Source organism: Columba livia, chromosome 1, assembly GCF_036013475.1.
Source record: "Columba livia isolate bColLiv1 breed racing homer chromosome 1, bColLiv1.pat.W.v2, whole genome shotgun sequence".
Lineage (NCBI taxonomy): Eukaryota > Metazoa > Chordata > Aves > Columbiformes > Columbidae > Columba > Columba livia.
In genome coordinates, this window is record NC_088602.1 from 90,331,102 (window position 1) to 90,350,714 (window position 19,613).

The window sequence follows — 19,613 nt, forward strand, 5'->3', positions numbered from 1 at the left end:
CAAAAATATACAGGTGAGACTTAACAAATATAGCTTACTCTGTAAATAGTATCTTTCCGTAGGGAGGAAAGGCAAGAATGTGATTCAGAACACGTGAATAATCGTTTAGTTCTCTGCACCATTTTTAATGAATATAATGTGTTAAAATGTAGCAAGCTTGTTTGAAAATGCAATAAAAATCATGTATTAATCCTAATTCTTTGTACTCTAACATTACCATCCTTGACTATTGCAGTGCAGAAACCTAAGTCTATTGATGCTTTCAGAATTTCACTAATTCCACAAAAATCAGAGGTAGGAAGCTACATAACTAAAAGAATACAAAGGCTGGATGAAACTTCAAGATTCAAATCAAATCAGCACATTAAGAAATTCAGTTAAAAGGAAAAGTCTCTGAACATGTACCTGAGAAGAAGCTGCTTTGAAGAAAGTTAAGGTTAACTTCCAAGTGAGAAGATATCCTAGAACAAGGCAGAACTCATCACTCAGGGGATGAATTACTGCAGATTCTCCAACTGGAATGCATTCCAGGATGTCTTCTAGCAAGCGTTCTTGAGTGGCCAGGACAGACATAAGAGCTGCTGGAGGTGATCTATGGAAAAATGTTATCTGGCATGGTAAACTCACATCTTGAGCAAAGCATTAACTGCATTTATATTCACAGCTTTCCAGAAACCTGTTAGTAAAGTCAGGAATGTAGAACATAAAAGGGGCCTTTTATTACAGGAAGAGTTACTTTCAGATCCACACATTAGTACTAGATTTAATTTTTTTTTTTCCTGAAATGGACAGTTTGTGTTTTTACCTTTTGCAAGACAAATATAAACTGAATCCTGATCACTTAATCTGAAAGTTGTCTATGGCTGAGCTGATGTAACCAGCTCAGCTTGTTTGCTTGCTTTGCTTGCTTGCTTCATGTGTCGAGTCACACCAACAAAGCAGCAATTGAACAATGGATCGCCTCGTCACTGAATGTGTTGGGTTCAGGCTTTGGCATTGGATTAGAAAGCCTTTTGCAGCTCCATAGCAAGGAAAGGTATTAATCATTGGGATAAGGTTAAATCATTCACCACAGTCTCTCTTCAAAACATTGACTCTATCAGATTTAAACTATAAAACACCCTGGTCAATTCTGGAGGTTCAAGAAACTGAAGTTACCTGTGCAGCTGAACACATGCTAAATAGATCAGTCTGTAAAGATTTTACAATGTAGAGCATGTATGTTACAGTTTAGCAATTGTACCAAGAAAACAGTTGCAAATATTGTTTCCAGTTTTAGCACAGAGGCAGACTTAGCCAATTATATTGAGTATTTTCAATATTTATGGCCCTATTGTCATGGCCACATTTTTTTCTTTTAACACCTCATTTTAACTCGTCTGCTGCAAATCTCAACTCTTGTAACACATTTTAAAAATACTGAAAAACAACCATTAAAAAAAAGTGAGGAAAAAATACACACAATGCCAATTCCTCCTCTTCGTCACCATAAGATTTGAGATCTTCATCATCAAATTTAGGCAATTCAGGCATTAATCTATAGAAACATGGAAAAGAAATCAGATTCAATTTTAACTGTTTTAAATGTATGCAATGCATACTTCTTTGCTCAATGTCAACATTAATGATAGGAAATAAAATAATGGTAATTATTCCTTAATAACAACACGGAATCTTTAAGAGACATGTCACCATTGCGAAGTTGGTTTCTGAATGACAACTGTTGCTTTGCTCCATTTTTTTCCAGGCCTTTTACACTTCCCAAGTCATGATAAAATAAACTTTTCTATCTCCAAATAAAGCTATTGCAAGATTATGCCTCAGTATAAGTGAAAGGGTAGCTTCTTATGCTTAAGCCATCTGCCTCACAATCTGCATTTTGAGCAGACAAATGCACATACTACTTGTCAAATTCTGCATTCTCTCTTAGAGAGATAGAGATATTAGAGATATTTAAAAGGTTCACAAGAACACTACACATTTTTATTCAGTTCCTTCATTTTCTTATCTAAATTAGTGAAACTAAAAAGGTTATACTATTTAATGATACTGTGAGACCCAGATCAAACCTGAAATACTTCAGTTTACATTTTAGGATTCTCTGAGCATTTAAGTAGAGGCTAAATATAAAATGCTTTGTAGTTATGGCACTGATCTCTATGTAACTATGGTACAGAAAATAAAATTGTATCTTCATGTAATGCAGTAATGCAGTATATATTTATTCTACCTTCACAATTAAATTTAGCATTCATAGCTTTATATAATGTTCTCAAATACAGAACAGAAATTACCCACTTACGGATTTTCTCTCATAACAGAACATGATTTTGCTAAACACATCTATGAATGGATGTTCTACAGCATAATAATAATAATAATAATAACAACAACAACAACAACAACAACAACAATAATAATAATAATAATAATAGAGGGTTGCAGGGGAGGTGAGGGAAGTGGAAAATTTGTTGATTCTTACTTATACAACATATGGTAGACAGAAATCTGTACAGGTCTAGCTGGGAAAAGCAACACTGGACATAACGTATTTAGTAGAGTCTGGAGTTCATCTGGAAGATTTGTTTTCTGGCCTGCAACAAACTTTGCTGGCAATTTATGGTTTAACAACTGGTCCTTTGAGATGTACGTTAGAGCTTCACCCAAAGACGTTAACACAGAGTTCTGAAAGGAGCCTTCAGATGCATTTTTGGTTTCTCCTATTTAAAAGGGAGAAAGACAAGTTGTGACATAGAATGTATGGGTGGTGTCATAAACATGCATTACTAGAAACAACTCAGACTCCTCTTATCAGAATCCATCTAATCTTAAATCACAATGTTAAGTGCAATTATTTTACTAATTAGCCTATAAGTGTCCAAAAAAAGTGAGGTTTTATAAGCCATAATATTCCTATATTTATATATATGTTTATAAGCCATAATATTCCTATGAGCCATATATAAGACATATATTGCTATAAATTCAAAATATGGCCCATCAAGTTCTGTTTCAGAATAGCTTGACAGCTATTACCCTCCTTGCCATATACTTGCCTGTGACTTTCACCAACAAAGGTAAGAGCAAATTGTGAATTCCCTCGGAAAAGAATTCCTTCCATTCACCGATCAAGTTCTCAGGAAGGTTTGCAGTAGTGTCAGGAGCTGCTGCTTCAAAGAAAGCGCTAAGGGCAGATGCCAAGTCACAACTGACACAAGCAAAAATCTGCACAAGCGGGACATGATAAAGCGAACGGTTTTCACTTGTTGTCTAGGAAGAAAAAAAAGAAGAGGGAGATTTCTTAACTATAGGTTTGTTTTAAAGTATCACATTCACTGCCTACACCAGAAAGCCTAATTTCAAAGACAAATCAATTTCACAAACCATTTTTAACTGATTTGGCAGAAAAATGAAAGAAGTTTAAGAATATAACCTGTATTTTAGTAAAACTTGCTGAAAATAATTTCCAAGTCTAATCAGCATTTAGAATTCTGGATTCCTTCCCTTATATGACCTTTATAATGACAGAAATAAACTGCCACCAAGTGGACTCAAACTGAAATGTAGCTTATCTGGAGCACTTGTGCAGCCAAGCCAGCCAAAACTGACATTCGAAGTGCTCTCACTTTTCTCTCCCAAATACAGAAGCCGTACCAATATCATGCTTGTATTTCCAAACTGCAAAAGGAAATTGGTGACACACTATTGTCAACTGGAAATCATTGAAGTGGCAATCAGAAGAATATTTACTCTTCCCCAACATAGCTCCTTCATTTTATTCTTATGAGTTTCCCCCCAAAAGAAATATCAGTAAATATTAAAAAATATTCCCAAGCACTTAATCTGTGTAACAAGTTTTTCACACAACTTTGTCGATTTGTGGCTTTTCTCTTGTTCTTGTTTTGGATTGGTTTTGTTTGTTTGTTTTTATTTTAAAAAAATACAGTTTTGAGGGACATACAGTATAGGTAAGATTAATCCTGAGACCAAAAAAGGCCACATGGAAGTTCCCAGCCTGCCCTTGAAACAGTGCAGTGACAAAGGGCACTATAATTATTAAAAAAAAAAATAAGCTAGTGGTTGAGAGATTCTATCTTTATTTGATTAATAAAGCAGTCAGCTGTTTGCACTGATTTGTTAGAACATAATTTTGATGTTTCATGTGATTATTTAGATATTGAAATACAGATACTGCTTTTCATTCAGTTAATTTTTTCTATGTCATATAAGACTTTGGTCTTAAAGGGATATTATTTTTCAACATAGAGACCTATAGCAGACACATTTCATAATTATTCTCCAATTAACTAATGACATCACTAAACATTGTAACATCATATTACTTAAAGGGGGAGGTAACTTCATATCCATACACAAAAAGAAACCAGAGACACAGTATTACTTGTGCTTTTAAGCCACACATGACCTATGTCAAACTTCAATGAAAAAGGATTTTGTGCAATTCTTTTTAACATTGTGTCAAATGTTTGCTAAGCTGAGAGAACTATGTCCCTGCATATCCAGCGAGTAATATAAAAGGTAAGTACATCAAAAGTGGAGATGCAACATCAGCACTCATGCAGTAGGTGAAGTTCATTTATTTTTTTTTACTTCAACATTTGATAGAAATGCTTTTTAAAATAAGTTATCTTTGCAATGCTGAGTACCCAGCAATTAATATTCATAATTACTCTAAAGTACTAGAAAGTTAACACACATATTAGATGAAACAAAGTCATATTTGTCAAGACCATTGTGTTCTAAAGTCTAAGTAGGAACGGCTAGGAGCACTCTGATTTCCATTCCTCTTGGCAATCCTCATACATCTTTGTCCAAATTTAATTGCTGCGTGGCACAGCTTCTACAAGATTTTACTCTACCATCCTGATACTCAACTCTTCCACTTTGTAAACAGATGTGTGAACTTCTAACGTAGAGCTTTCAAAGATTTAGGATGAAATGTCCATCAGTAATATTATAAAAATGTAGTTATTCTGTAGCCTATTTTTTTTAGCTGCTCCCCGTCCCCTGCATCAGTCCAGTAGGTTCAGGAGGATCCTGTTGGAAGCTGCGATGCCATGATTAGCAACAGTCTCTCCCGTATTACCTCTAACCAAGCCAGCATAGAGCACAGGATAAAGTCCCATTCATTATCGGCCAACGGAGTCGTGTGATACTTCAGCAGCAAGGGAAGGAAACGCATCACCTCGATGTTGAAAGCAAGCAACTGAGCACTCGTTTCTTTCAGGTTGCTGCAATAAAAATACAACTACAGCTTACATATCTTCATGGTGTAGACACAAGTATTTCTATTCTTGTTTCACTCCTCCTCTTAGGACAAATTAGTCGTGCACCAGGCTCTGCCCCGTGTGCTTTTGATACTCTTGTCTTTCACAGTTAGAATAGTACATTAGCTGCCAAGTCTAAATAAGTCAATCAACAGGTACAAAACAGACTATCAGAGCTACTTGCTCATTTGCAACTTAAACAAATTCCTAAAATCGGACAATTTACATATTCACTCAAGTAATACACGTACATAAATTATGAAATTTAGCAATTTTAATTAATTCTATGCAAGAAAAATAATCAGTTCTTTTTAAAACTGGTAACTTAAAACATAAGCCCTCAAGTGTCCGAATAGTGTACATTACTCAAGACTTTGTTGCCTGGATTTTCTCACTATACTCAAGACAAATGAACCTCAGTATATTTCCACTCCTTGCTGGAAGCTTTCCAAGTTACTTTTTCAGATCCAGAATTCTAAAAACCAGACACCTAAGTCTGGGATCCAAGTTTTCATTCTGCTACCTAAACAAGCAATCAAAATTTGGAACTCAATATCCAGCAACACCTACAACAGTTGGTCAGTTCTGAATGCTTTTGAAAACAGTTGGCATCCAGGTACACTATTAAAACTCGTGGTTTCCCAGATTCCAACCACCTGGATAATTTTCTTCAGTATGAGTTACTGGATATTTAAAGACAAGTATATTAAACCAAGAGATGCAGTTCTACAAAGGCTTATAAAAGTACCATTAGAACAGTGGATGGTGGTTATAACTTACAAATTGATTTTGAATTAACCACCACTTTGTATTTTTTAAACTGTTGGTCTAGAAATTTTAAGTCAAATTATCCCAAAAATGCACCTACCAGCTAAAGAGAAAGCTGTCCTCGTTATCATTTTTCCAAGACATTATGATATTTAGAATTCCAGGTAGTACATCATCAGCAACAATAGTTCTGTCATTCAAGCAGGAGTTCAAAATGGAAAGACACCCAAATGGCCCTGTAACATAACAATAATATCATCCTCAATACAGCTTAATTATCAAGATAAAACAAACATTAGAATGTGTGTCAACTGACTGGACAGTTTTATCTGAACATTAAGATCATAAGATAGTTTGGACAATACCTTAGCTTTTTTGTTTGAGCACTTAATCCAGAGATGCTATTGCTAATTCAAAAATACCATACCCAACACAAACTTCAAAAAAACAAAAACAAAACAAAAACCTTTGAACCAATTAGAAACCCCTGTAAGATTGTTGGCTTATACAATTAACAAAAAGAAAAGGAAAATACCTGCTCAGATTTAAATCTATTCATGCTACTAGAATGTATGGTAAGCAATAATTTGGACAGATGATTAAGTACTTGTGAGTTGTGAATTCCAGCATCGGTACAAGACTGTTCATTTTTATTTTCAGAGTGAAGTATTACCATTGCATTAGTACTGTTTTCCATCTTTAAGGAAATCTGCATTCCTTGGAAAACACTTCTTCCAAGCATGATAACAAAGAACTGAGCTAAAGCACCATTTATGCACAGCAAAACCAACCAAACAAAAAACTCACTTCACTTAAGCAGTAGCACAATGATTTACAAGAACTTTATCAGCATTTCGTTGAGCTGAAAAAAAATTAAAACCTGAATGGTAAGACCACAACCTACACCACACTTAGTGGGAAAATCTGGGTATATATTGTCTGTTCAGGAATACCTAGGAAAATGAGAAGCAGCAGAAAGGAAAATGCAGACAAGTGTTACAAACGAGAGTACTCCACAGCAGAAGAGGGGTGAGCATTCTTTTTCACATTTTCTGTTTAAAGTTTCACAGACACGTTCAGATAGCTCACCAGTTTGCTCAGAAAGCCAGGAAGGCCTAAGTCTGAAGAGTAAAGAGTTAGGGAAACTACCACAGTGGAAAGAGTCAGGATTCCTCTCAATCGCTGCACAACATGAACAACGCAAATTTTCACACTTTGAGGACATCCATTTGAAGAACTCATCTGAAAACCTGGACACTGCCAAGGTACATAACTTCACAGTTTAAAATCCAAGATATTTTTTTCAAGATAAGTACGCACAGTTCTTTTAAAAACTAGAAAAATCAACTTTCAAGCTTTAATATAGACCAATCAATACAAATATGCACAAGAAAGCACAAAAGAGAAAAAGCTCTTTAAGTGATGTCTAACTCAAACATCTAGAAGGACTGTGTGTAAGTACTTCCAAAAAGTTTTCAAGAAAAGTAACAAGTCTCTGAAAACCAAAAGGTCTGCTAAGGAATGTTCAAAACAATAATGAACGTTCAAAACATTCATTGTTTTGAATGTTCAAAACAATCACATCTAAGTAATGTTTCAAAAACTGCTAGAAGTGTACGTACAGTATTTCTGACTCAGCACGCTATATCCCATACACTGGAAGAACTACTCAAAAATTATACACAAACTGTGAAAGAGTTCTTGCTAAAACATCTTGAGACAATCATGGCACTACCAGTTGACAACAGTAATACTCTGCATGCTTTATAAAGCCTAAATGACTAATTCAAAGCTTCAATATTTACAGACATGTTTAAATCAGATAGACCAAACAAGAAGTAGAGTAATATAAAAATTCTTTTAACAATATCAGCCTGAGTCCTTTAGTGCTAATTTTGAACCAGGCAGTATAGCTTAAACTTCCTTAAGGCAGAAAACTACTATGCCAAACAGTCTACAAGGAATATGCAAACTGAGAAGACATTTCTTTCTAGGGAAAATTATATCATTATAGTTTAAACATTTTATCTTAAAGCAAAATTATTGCAAAATAATGTTATTTAATTCTAATGAATTGGACTGAGGTAAGAACGTACCATCAGTACTGGAAAGCTCTGTCTGTGGGCACGTCAAAAGTTTGCTCACACAGTGTAAGACAAGTGTTTTGTTTTCTTCTACAGTCAAAAGAGGCGATAGACACTGAAGTGTATGCAATCTGCCCTCTGTTAACGGCGGAAACCTATTCGTACAAGCAAAAAAAACCAAGAATGAGACAAACCCAAAACTTTACCTACTAAACAAAATGTCAATTGGTTCATAATGATCTAGTATCCTATGATGTAATCCCCCACACTGAACTAAGCTCCACTTTTACACACCCCATCCATCTCCTACCAAATTTTCAGCCTTCAGATGTCACTCATCAGAATCAGTATCATGTAACATTATTAACATTTGCAACATAAACTAAAAGGTTATAGGCAGTGGTGTTAAGATACCTTTCTGTTGTCTCAAAAGGTTTCTTCAACTCAGAGGATCCGAAGTTTTCCACGCGAATCACTTTAGCCATGGTTAATGACCAGAGTCTTCCATGTTCCTCTGATCTTCAAAGAAGAAGACAGACCCTGGTTAATACATATAGATGCACAGTTCACAACAAAAGCATTTGGACGAAGTTTGAATCAATATACATAGGGAAATATGGTGGCCCTTAATACTCTTTGTAATGTAAAATATGAAGATAGAGTTAAGGGTTGTTTTACTTGTTCTTACATACCTATCTAATATGGTTTGCTGAAGGCTGGTTGTATTACTAAGCGTACTGAACTTCTCATATGTGATGTGCATTTCTTCTAACATCTGAAGATATTCCAGAAGCAGATAAGGAGGATTCTCCAATTCTTCAATCCATTGTAATGAGTACAACAGCTCTGCAACTAATTAAACAAAAGTCATTGTTTACAAACAGCTGCTGAATATATTCAGTGCATTAGCAAGAAGTTTCAGGTCAAGGTTATTTGGCTGTTTTTAAAGTATGTTTTTAACACATTTAAAAGATGCCATTTACATGTAACCCCAGGTGCTTCAAAGCATGAACTAGGTATTTGCTATTGCATCATAAAATACAAGAAAAGAAAAGGCAGCAATAATCTACTCTAGATGTTGAGGAAATTTTAAAGCAAATTAAGGATGACAAAAACTAATACCTCTCTATTTTTTTTTTTTTTTTTAAATACAAGGCAATCAAGATCTAAGTCCAGAAAGAAAAAAAAAATAATAAATCGATGCTAAAAGTTAGCATATGGTTTCCTCATTAGCTTACAAAGATCCACCCTGAACAATCACACTTCTCATCATGGTGAGACCTTCAGAGATAGAATTGTTAATTCAATAATGCTGGCTCTCATTTGAACATTCTATAAATTAACTAAACAAGATTCCCCCTGATGGAATTAACAAAAATTGCTGCCTCAAAATATCTTTACACCATGGCTAAACACCCAGGGTATTTATTTGATGGCATGGATACAGTTCCTATTGCCCACTCATGACAAACCATCATGTGTTTTGGCAATGAACAACTTCGAAGGCCACTGTAAATTCAAACTTCTCCAAATTCAAAGTTCTGTTGAGATATCACGTATATAATCACAAAAGGTCCTAGAAATATAAACACTATGCTTATGCACACTTATACTTTTAAAGGTGAACTCAAGAGAAGAAAAGGAAACCAAAAAAAGATAAAAGAATGATTTCTCATTCCTACATACCAAACCTTAACTACTCATTTCCTAATTCATTATCAATTCAGGTTACAACTACTATAAAATCAAATTCCTTTAAGTTTTACCATTGTAACTTACTTATATTGTCAATTTTCTTTCTCTCTGTATCATCATTTCCGTGGACTACGCCATTTTCCAATACAAGTAGCACCATTTTACTTAATAAGGCAGAAGTACACAGATGGCCTGGAAGTTTAGTTGTGCCACACAGCTTGACACATGATCCCAAAGGTTCACAATTCATACTAAGCCGTCCTTCCAAAAGAGGTTTGCATATCCACTGTAATATGTGCACAAAGAGTATGAACAAATAATTGACATTTTAATGGTGCATAGAAGAGCTATGATCTGTTTAACCTTGAAAATTCAGAATTATTAAAAAATAACTATGAAAGATATGAATTAACACCAAAAGCATAAGGGTTAGGATGACACACTCCAGCATATTAAAAAAAAATAAATACACAGCAGTAACTTGAAGCTGCATTGCCGCCTCAGAAATAAATATGTATCTATAGAACTCTATATATTTTACAAGAAATACTAGGGTTACTGAAGGTTGGTGGTTGGACAGGAAATTTATGTCCTTCCCTATTTCCACTCTATGTATATCAGCTTTTGCTGATAGTCAGTACACCATGTTTCTCTGCAGATATTTGCGCCTTTCACAAAATTAATCTTACAGAAGAACTAACTTAAAAACACCTTCATGATGCGTACTCTGTCAAACAAAATTCCTCAATTGTAAAGTAAGTTCTTAGTGTTCCATGCAGAAAAGGGTAATTTCATAGATTTTTGTTTTCTCTAATAGTACTGGATGGGGCCATAAACATACAGATTTTGTCCTCTGCCATGGACAGAGGCTGAAAAGAACCTTTACGCAGACATACATGTATTCATAACTGCAGTGCCATGTCAAAATAAAGAATGTTTATCATCCTGAAGGACAGACATGAGGTAAGGTTGACTACCACGTGCAATTCCATTATCATTTTCATACCTCGGTGGAGAGAGACTCGTGCAATTTCCCCCACTCAGTTTTGTTTGGCGTGACGTGCTCAACATAAGCTCCCACAAGATATCCAGACTGTCCATCCTCTTCCATAAGCTTAGACAACAAATCACTAACTGCAGAGATCAAAACCTGAAGGCTTAAAAAATGACAAAACACTGGAAACAAGTTTGTAACAATGTAAAATAAAGCAGTTTGCTTTTACTGGACAGTGCCAATGCTATATACCTTGTACCAATGCTACATACATGCTATACCAATGGCATTTGAAATGATGCTCTATGCTACAGTCCTCACCTCTGGCAGGCTGAAAAAACTCTCAGTAAGACAGATGCCAATTAAATCAAGAAAAGTATAGCACTGATCTTAGCTTGTTTTGGAGAACAATGTATTACAAAAGGGACATACACATTATCATTACCTTTTAACATCCAAAGAGGAAGACTGAATTTGATTCTTGACCCACAGTGCAGATTTATGCAAAAAGGTACTCTGTTTCTGCATACTCCGAAGTTGACGCACAAGTGAACTTACACCAGACATCCAAGTGTGTTTTAATTTACATACAAGTAAATCTATTGTAGAGGAAAAAAAAAAAAAAAAGACAAGCAAAAACACCACAAACAGGTAAACTAAAATTGCAACCTACAGTAACAAACACGTGTAAAGGTCCTAGAGCACGAAAAGAATTCTCTTTTCCATGTGGTTACATGCAAGAACTACTAAGAGCAAATATACACATTTCTTATTGTAGAGCAATTTTAAATTAATGCCGACTCACAGGTAATATTTTGAGGGTAAAAGTGATGTTCCTGTTATCTACTACAACATGTTCATATGGTCTTCAAAACCCCAGATCTCTCTAATACTGAAATACTGAACATTCACACCATCAATACTCATTTGCAAAGCAGCAAGGGATTTCAGGTTAGTCTTGTCCACTTCTATGACATTACTGCAACATTTCCTTTGTATCTATGTCAGTAAATGCATATACCAATTTAACACACTCAAATTCTGCACTCAAAGAACATAAATCAGGATCTCAGTCTGAAAATGAGATGCTGGTGGAGACAGAAATGGATCATAATTTGTCAGAGCAACTTGACCAGTATAAATGGTTTCAGAATAAATATTTGTATCTTTAATGAAGTGATCGCACACATTTGTTCATAGGAACCACACACTGTAGAATGAGAAAAAAATTGCTCATTTGTAGTTCACAGACCTTAAATAATTTTTGTAACACTCTAGAAAGTGTGGAATATCACAGCCTTAAAGATATCTGGAGCACAGGGATACTAACATCAAAAAAGTTGAAAATCCTTGTAAAGATGTACAGGACTTGATGTGTAGTAGTAACTACCAGCATTATAAATTAAAGTACAAAATTTGATGTCAGTTACAGCTGCAAGTGCTCACTGTGAACTCAATATTCTACTATATACTTCAATCTGTTTCATGAAAAAGAAGAATATAGATTTAATAGTCAACTACAAAAAAGTTTGGTTGAAGCTGTTTTTCAAAATTACCTGTTAAGTGCGTAGCATCCTGCCTCTGAGCACACAATTGGAAGATGGTAAGCAGCAAGTCTTCAGAGGATGGCATCAGTAAACACCCTTTAACTGAGCTGAAAAAGCTTGAAGCTACATCGCAGATGAAAGATACTGATGGTTCAGTATTTCCAGCTTCAGAAAGATCCTTAGCTTTCGACAGAGCTGCTTGAAGTTTATCAATAATCCTTTCAACAAAAGTTTCACCAATCAAAGATTCTATTGGGGAGAGGAAAAAGACAGCATGCTTTGATTAGATTATAAACATCATTCAAATACATCATATTCATATGTACTGATTTGGTTCTTATTTATTAATTATAATAGAGTGCAAAGCAGTTTCAGCGTAATGTATACCTAAACTCTGTAGAATAAGAACGAGAAGTTTTTAAGGTAAATTTCAGATATTTTACAGCATACCAGCTAACAAATCAAACTTACTTAAATTTTCCTGAAGTTTTCCAGACTCACAAATCTGAATCTGTTCTTCAAACACTGAATTTTGTTTAGCAAAGCAGACCGAACAAATTGCAATGTCACTGCTGCAAGTCAGTATTTACAAAGTTAAACTGAATATTGTTAATTGGCTCAGGAAAGAAAAAATAAAAGAAAAAAAAGCCAACCACACAACACAAACCCAAAAACATAAGAAAGCCTACGTGTCACAAATTAAGTATTCTGGAAGATCTCAAATTCCTTTCAGCCTTCTACAAAGCATAAGTAAGGTATTTATACTTCAAGAACTCCAAAGAATAAATATGCTTACCATTTTTTATGTGTTGTGACAACACCAAACTCAGGAGGGTCCACCTTTCTGAAGAGGATGATTCCGACGAAGGGGCTATAGATTTTAAACCCAGGTGACAGAGATCATCTGCCAGCATTACAAGTTTTTCTCCAAGCACATCTCCTTTCAGCCAGTCAGAGACTAAAGAAAGTTTTGTTGTGCTTGAGCATGCCTGAAGCACAAGAAAATAATTCTAATAAACTTCTGAGGGTTTTAACTTTTATTACTAACTAAACATAATATTAATACATCAAACTTGCACTCACAGAGTAGGAACCATAGAATCTGTCATAAACAAGAAGTCTCTAAGTGTTTACATCTGCAACAATTCCGTCAACTTTCTTTTTGGTCAGGGACAGCAACTTATGGCTAGGTCAGACCTCTACTTTAGAGTGAAAGAAGTCGCATTCTGAAAGCTCTTTTTCCTTTTCTCCAACTATAGAGCCCAGGGAATGCCTACACTGGAGTTACAAAGACAACTTCTGGATGACCAGCTTGACTGAAAGAAAATCTATTTACAACATAAAATCTATTTACAGAATCTGAATTTCCCTAAAAAGAAATGCAAGGTCACAAATCAGAAAAACATTATTTTGGTGATACACCATCGTAAGTTATGAAATCATAAAAATGGAGGATTCCTAAAATATACAGTATATGTGAGGAAAGATATTATGGTCAACGCACTGGATCGTAAATCAAGTGCTGGGAGTTCTTGTCCAAAAATTTGTAATAAACTTTATATTTCATCCCAGGCAATCACTTAAATGTCAGTCTCTCAACATCCCACATGAAAAAATGGCATGGCGTCTTTTCTTTGTAAGCATGATGTAAGGGCAGTGATAGAAATAATCATTTAAATTATATTACCCAGTTCCATTCCCTCCAGCTTAGAAAGGATGACCAGAAACAAATCAGAAATCCTCCTATCTCAAAGGGAAATCTGACCAATAATTGAACGGACAAAGATGCCTTTGTCTGGTATCATTACTTCATTTCTAAGACTGTCTCCAGATTGAAATGCAGTTAAAACAAACAAGACTCTGAAACTATTATTACAAGATTTTCAAACAATGGAAATCATTACTACCGAAATTTTTAAAAAGTCATTCAGACACATGTAACTCTCAAAGCTAACAAAACATCCAAAGCTATGCAAAACAAGAACAGAGAAGTCTTAAGAAGCACCTTTTGAATTAACTGGAGAAAAATAATCCATTGCAGATCCATCTGAAAAGAAAAACAAAATTCCACAATATTTAACAAATTCTTTGCTGAATAGGAAGTATTTAATATAAATTTAAGTGTTTGGTTTACAACTTTGTTACTGAAACAGCAACTTCTGCTTAACCTCTGCAGAAAATAAAGTTACTGATTATACAATTTTTGGCTTCCAAGTCTTTACCATTTACCACACAGATCAATAAGGGACCATATTTATAAGAAAGGCCACTGATGACTAGTATGAAAGCAATGTATAAAAAAGAACAGGGAAATTCTTATGTACCTTTTTTTTAATGACTTATACCATATACAAATGGCCATATGTCATAACCTTTCACCCCAACACTGACATGTCAACCTTTCCTAAATCTACCTTCCTTACACTGAACATTCAAATTCACATAGAATATCTTCCATTCCACAACCCCAAAATAAAATGATTAACCAATCACAGCCCACAAGAAGAGTACTCACTCTGATAAAAACTAGTAACAAAATGTACAAGAGTCATACCTTTGTTAAATCATCAAGAATGATTTTCCTTTCATCATTACTGTTGCAACAATTAAGCACACTGTACAAAATATCAACCAGAAAATGGGTGTCTTTCCTCCAGTCTTCTTTCAACCAAGTTATTAAATTCATATGCAGAAATTGTACAGATGGACTTTCACAAGCTTCAGATTCGTTTTGGGATTTGGCTTGAGCAGAGCTTGTATCGTTTCCCTGCTCTAAAAGTACTTGAAAAACTCTGTTTGAAGAAAATGAGTTAAGCAGGGCAGAGAGAAATTTCAAATGCAGTTCTGACTTCTGTTCATTGACATACACAATACTCAGTTCAGCAAGGCTGCAGACTAAGTTTTCTAAAGGTTCTTTCCTTAGAAGTGAACTATGTTGCAAATCAGCCTGTATTTCAGAGTCACTCTTTCTCACTTCTGTGAGCTTTCCATTCTCTGTGTCCCTTTCAGATTCATCCTCATCTGTAAATCTGATTTTTAGAGCTTTTCTGTTGTTTGGTTTTGTAGCACTCTTTGGATTCTGAAGAATTTCTAGCATTCCAGATAGAGCAAACAATGATTTCTCATCAGCATCCAATGTATCAACATGAAGTACACACATTTTTAAAAGACGGTCCCAAAAATCTGACAACAGTTTCTGGAAAACTTCATCTGTGCCATCATCGTTGGAGATTTCTGCTTTAGCTTCCCAGGAGCTCAGCGTTTCTGCTATTTGATAAAATAACGGTCCATTCTGTAACCTGGGCTCCTTAAGTACAGCATCAGTAAGAGGAATTAGCTATAAAGACAAAAAGATTATTAAAGAACAGTGATCTAACTAGATGATTGTTTTATTCTTTATAATACCAGGAAACTCTATAATTTTGAAGAATGTTCTGGAAGCAATTTCAAAAACAGAATTACCCATGCTTGAACATTTAATAAAAATATATAAGGTGAGGTGCTTTTTTTTTATACAATTTGAATTGCATAGTAAAAGCCATGATTTTATAGGAAGGAAAAACAGAATGTTCTGGTTTCAGCTGGGATGGAGTTAATTTTCTTTCTAGTAGCTGGTATAATGCTGTGGTTTGGATTTAGTATGGAAGAAAGCTGGAAATACACTGAAGTTCTGGTTGTTGCGGGTAGTCAAGGACTTTTCAGCTTCCCACGCTCTGCCAGGTGCACAGGAAGCTGGGAAGGAGCAAAGCCAGGACAGCCGACCCCAAATGGCCAAAGGGATATTCCTCATCACATGACATCATGCTCAGTATATAAACTGGAGTTGGCCGGGGGAGCAAATGCTGCCGCTCGGGAACGGATGTGGTATTAGTGGTGTGGGTGGTAAGCAACTGCACTGTACATGACTTGCACTGTACATCACTGGTTTTGTACATTCTATTATTATAATTATTTCTTCCTTTGCTATCCTATTAAACTGCCCTTATCACAAGCCACTGGTTTTTGTTTTCTCCCTCCCACGTTTGATTCTCTCCCTCATCCCACTTGGTAAGGGGGAAGGGTACCTCAATGGCTGCATGTTACTAGTTGCTGGCTGGTGTTAACTCATGACATTGACTAACTTCAGTAAGATTATTTTTTCCATAAAATCTAGTAAAACTTTCAACAGAGAAGTACATTCTCACAGAACTTCGTTTTTCTTAAACTCTGAATTGTTAAATATACCCACAACTTTATTAAGTATTTCTAATAAATACCTGGTCATATATAAGCATTTGATGAATTTGTATTTGATCATCATCTTCATCTATTTTCTGTAGCATGGCAAAGCGTAGACATTCCATAAATGCAGTTATAATTGCAGAACTTTCTGAAGGGCTGGTTATTGCTCGCTCACTAGACAACCTATTGAATGGCAACATCAGAGGGGGCACGCTCAGTCAATCCATGCTTCTGAGAAACCCATTATGTACATGACAAATGTCACCTTGGTTATGCGGTTATGTTGTTCTTATCCAGACAACACCAATATGAGAATATAGAATCACAGAATCATTCATAGAAGTCAGATCAAAACATATTCAATAGGACATATTTAAAGAGTCAAAATATTAAATTTAGGCATTTAATATAACTTATATTGAAATAACTTTTTCATCTAGTTTTAGCATTCATTAAAAAAAAATCTACATAGGTACAGGAAACATATCCAGTGAACCATACTGTCTAGTGTTTCCACTCCTTGTAAAAGCTCCTTCGCAATTTTCTACACAGACCACAGAGGTTTAGAGAAGTCACTTTCTGTCACTACAGATAAAAGAAAAAACTAAACCAAAAAGCCACCAAAGGACAGTTTCATCACAGACAGTTTGAGTCTAAGCAACTCCAGTTTGTTTGCTTTTTAATGACAATTAGACCATACAAATACTGCAACTATTTTACTACTTGTAAACGAATTCTATACACTTTTCAAAACCAATCCATACAAAACTCTCTTCTCCAAGAGCTCTGCTAAAGGCCATGTCAATGTCAATTGATAACTTATTTTTGTTTAAATAGTTATATTTTAGTCTCTTGTAAAATAACTTATATATGCGTTTGAGGACACAATGCACATGCATCTATTTAAATCAGATTTGGTAGAAAGTTGGGTTTGAAGCATTTAAAAGGCAAAAAACTATAGCAGTTTCAATCATTCAAAAATCAGTATTCCAAGAATTAAAGTTCCTGCATATAAGAAATTTCACAATTTTAATGCTAATCCACAATAACCTCTGTAATAATTAAAGACTGATGAGAAGAGCCCGATATCTTCAAAGCCACTCTTAATTTTAAATTAATTTCCCATTCTGAAACTTATGGAATAAACACAAAACTTTGGCAAAGAAAGATAAGAATGCTTTAGGTAAAGAAGATGTAATAAAACAAAAATAAGGCCAAAGGTTTAAGAAGACAGGGACAGCCACAAAGGACTGACTCTACTTTTGGATATTTAAAAGTATTTTTAAAATATTATTTTCAAATAACATAGTGAAAACAGTCTTTGCTGAAATAAATAACAAATGTGTATTTAAATGTCTTCAAGCCAAATGTGTTATCTTTAAATACTTCAAGAAAATTACTTCTCTTATTTCCAAACGTAAAAGAGACTGATTTAAAAACAAACAAACAAAAGGTGGTTCATACCCTTGAATTACAGAGCTGAAAAAAGTTCTGAAATATTCCAGCTTTGGTCCTGCAATGCCAGGAGGTACCTTGCTAATGAATGGCAAGAGATTTGGGTATATCACGGCAGCTAGTCCCCGTCCACCTTCTCGAAGCACTGTCCATAGCTTGGGTAGAACTCCCTTTTTGGCATTTACATGACTCCAACAGTCCTACAGAAAAATATACATTTACTGTAAATTAAATGAATATATATGTTGACTTGGGAGAACTCCCAAGCTAGACATTTAATTTACCTCCCTATGTTGTATCTGAAAAAAGTTATTGTAAAATTTAAATTCACTTGCCACTATTTTTAAAAATCACTTTCTTCTTATTTCAGCTTGTGAATTTAAGAAGGTAACATGACAAAACTGTTGATGTATTGTTTAAAATCCATGGACTTTCCTTGTTAGCAAACTGCAATTGGAGGCTTCTCTTTAATAATGCTTTAAGGATGCCTCATTTTTGTGAGTGGTCTTGTATTTAATTCTGAGTTCTTATTATCAAGAATAAGCAATGATTCCAAAATTCTAACTTCAGACACATCACTAACTTCAAAACTCCCCTCAAAAATTTTCTGATGGTTACAAAATACCTTGGCATTTTCACCCCACACCCCAAAGTTTTCTGTCGTCTGATCTCATTTATCATAGTTCCAGATAACTAATACTTATAGCAAGCTGAACAAATGTTTTTTTTTCCCCCCATAAATTTTTACACTTTATACCAGGAGTTACAAAATACATCTGCATCATTAAACCCTCAAAGCATCCCAGTCTATGGCAATACCACTCATCCTACTAAGAAATTCAAAGCCAGTATTTCAACTTAACTTTAAAAACCAAACAAATAAACACAAACACCAAAACAAAACTAAAGCATTAAATTAAGAAAGCAAACCAAAAACGCACTGCAGGTAAATTCTGTAACTGTCTTTAACCAAGAAAAAGGTTGTAAGTATTACTTTACTTATTAGTAACGACTTTTAATCGAAGGGATTCAGGTTAACTTAATTAAACTTATAAAACAACTCTGATATTCAGACACGCGAGACGTAATATATTTGAAAGTTACACTGAGGAAGTAGCAGGTAGCATTGAAGAGTTCGTATTATGAATCATAGAGAAAACCCAGTCAAAGTGTTCTTCCTAATTCTACAAAGAGAACAATGGCACTTGTGAAAACTTAAATTCGAGTAAAACATCTGCCCCTTAGATTTTCCACATTACCTCAATAGTGGCAATAGTATAAAGTACAGCTTCCCAAAGAGCAGGACACACCACTGCATCACCGTCGTCAATGCTGAGAAGAACAGCAGGACAAACTCTTGGTGCTTCATTTTTCACCAGCTCAGGCAAGTACTGGCAAAAGGCAGAAGCCACCTCAAAGAAAGCTGAGCGAACCTGACAAAGGCCACAGAAAAACAAAATTGCAGTCTAATGACAACACTGTGTCACTACTTGTAGTTTATAACATTCCTTTTAAAGTCACTGTAACTTCCAACATGCAGTATTTTATTACATCAGCAAAG

General features: G+C 34.9%; 1 protein-coding gene across 1 annotated transcript in view; it reads right to left on the minus strand.

Moving 5' to 3' along the window:
• Positions 1 to 19,613, minus strand: part of LTN1 (listerin E3 ubiquitin protein ligase 1) — a 30,445-nt gene that overhangs the window by 5,313 nt on the left and 5,519 nt on the right. Inside the window, exons 7-25 of the mRNA XM_065065847.1 lie at positions 19,312 to 19,485; positions 18,062 to 18,252; positions 16,633 to 16,780; positions 14,931 to 15,713; positions 14,382 to 14,423; positions 13,173 to 13,365; positions 12,386 to 12,625; positions 11,275 to 11,428; positions 10,842 to 10,992; positions 9,920 to 10,121; positions 8,833 to 8,992; positions 8,555 to 8,659; positions 8,153 to 8,295; positions 6,157 to 6,292; positions 5,108 to 5,252; positions 3,057 to 3,270; positions 2,483 to 2,720; positions 1,463 to 1,537; positions 406 to 592 (exon numbers count right to left, since the gene is read on the minus strand). Of these exons, the coding sequence (XP_064921919.1) occupies positions 406 to 592; positions 1,463 to 1,537; positions 2,483 to 2,720; positions 3,057 to 3,270; positions 5,108 to 5,252; positions 6,157 to 6,292; positions 8,153 to 8,295; positions 8,555 to 8,659; positions 8,833 to 8,992; positions 9,920 to 10,121; positions 10,842 to 10,992; positions 11,275 to 11,428; positions 12,386 to 12,625; positions 13,173 to 13,365; positions 14,382 to 14,423; positions 14,931 to 15,713; positions 16,633 to 16,780; positions 18,062 to 18,252; positions 19,312 to 19,485 (3,681 nt within the window). The remainder of the gene's footprint in view (positions 1 to 405; positions 593 to 1,462; positions 1,538 to 2,482; positions 2,721 to 3,056; positions 3,271 to 5,107; positions 5,253 to 6,156; positions 6,293 to 8,152; positions 8,296 to 8,554; positions 8,660 to 8,832; positions 8,993 to 9,919; positions 10,122 to 10,841; positions 10,993 to 11,274; positions 11,429 to 12,385; positions 12,626 to 13,172; positions 13,366 to 14,381; positions 14,424 to 14,930; positions 15,714 to 16,632; positions 16,781 to 18,061; positions 18,253 to 19,311; positions 19,486 to 19,613) is intronic.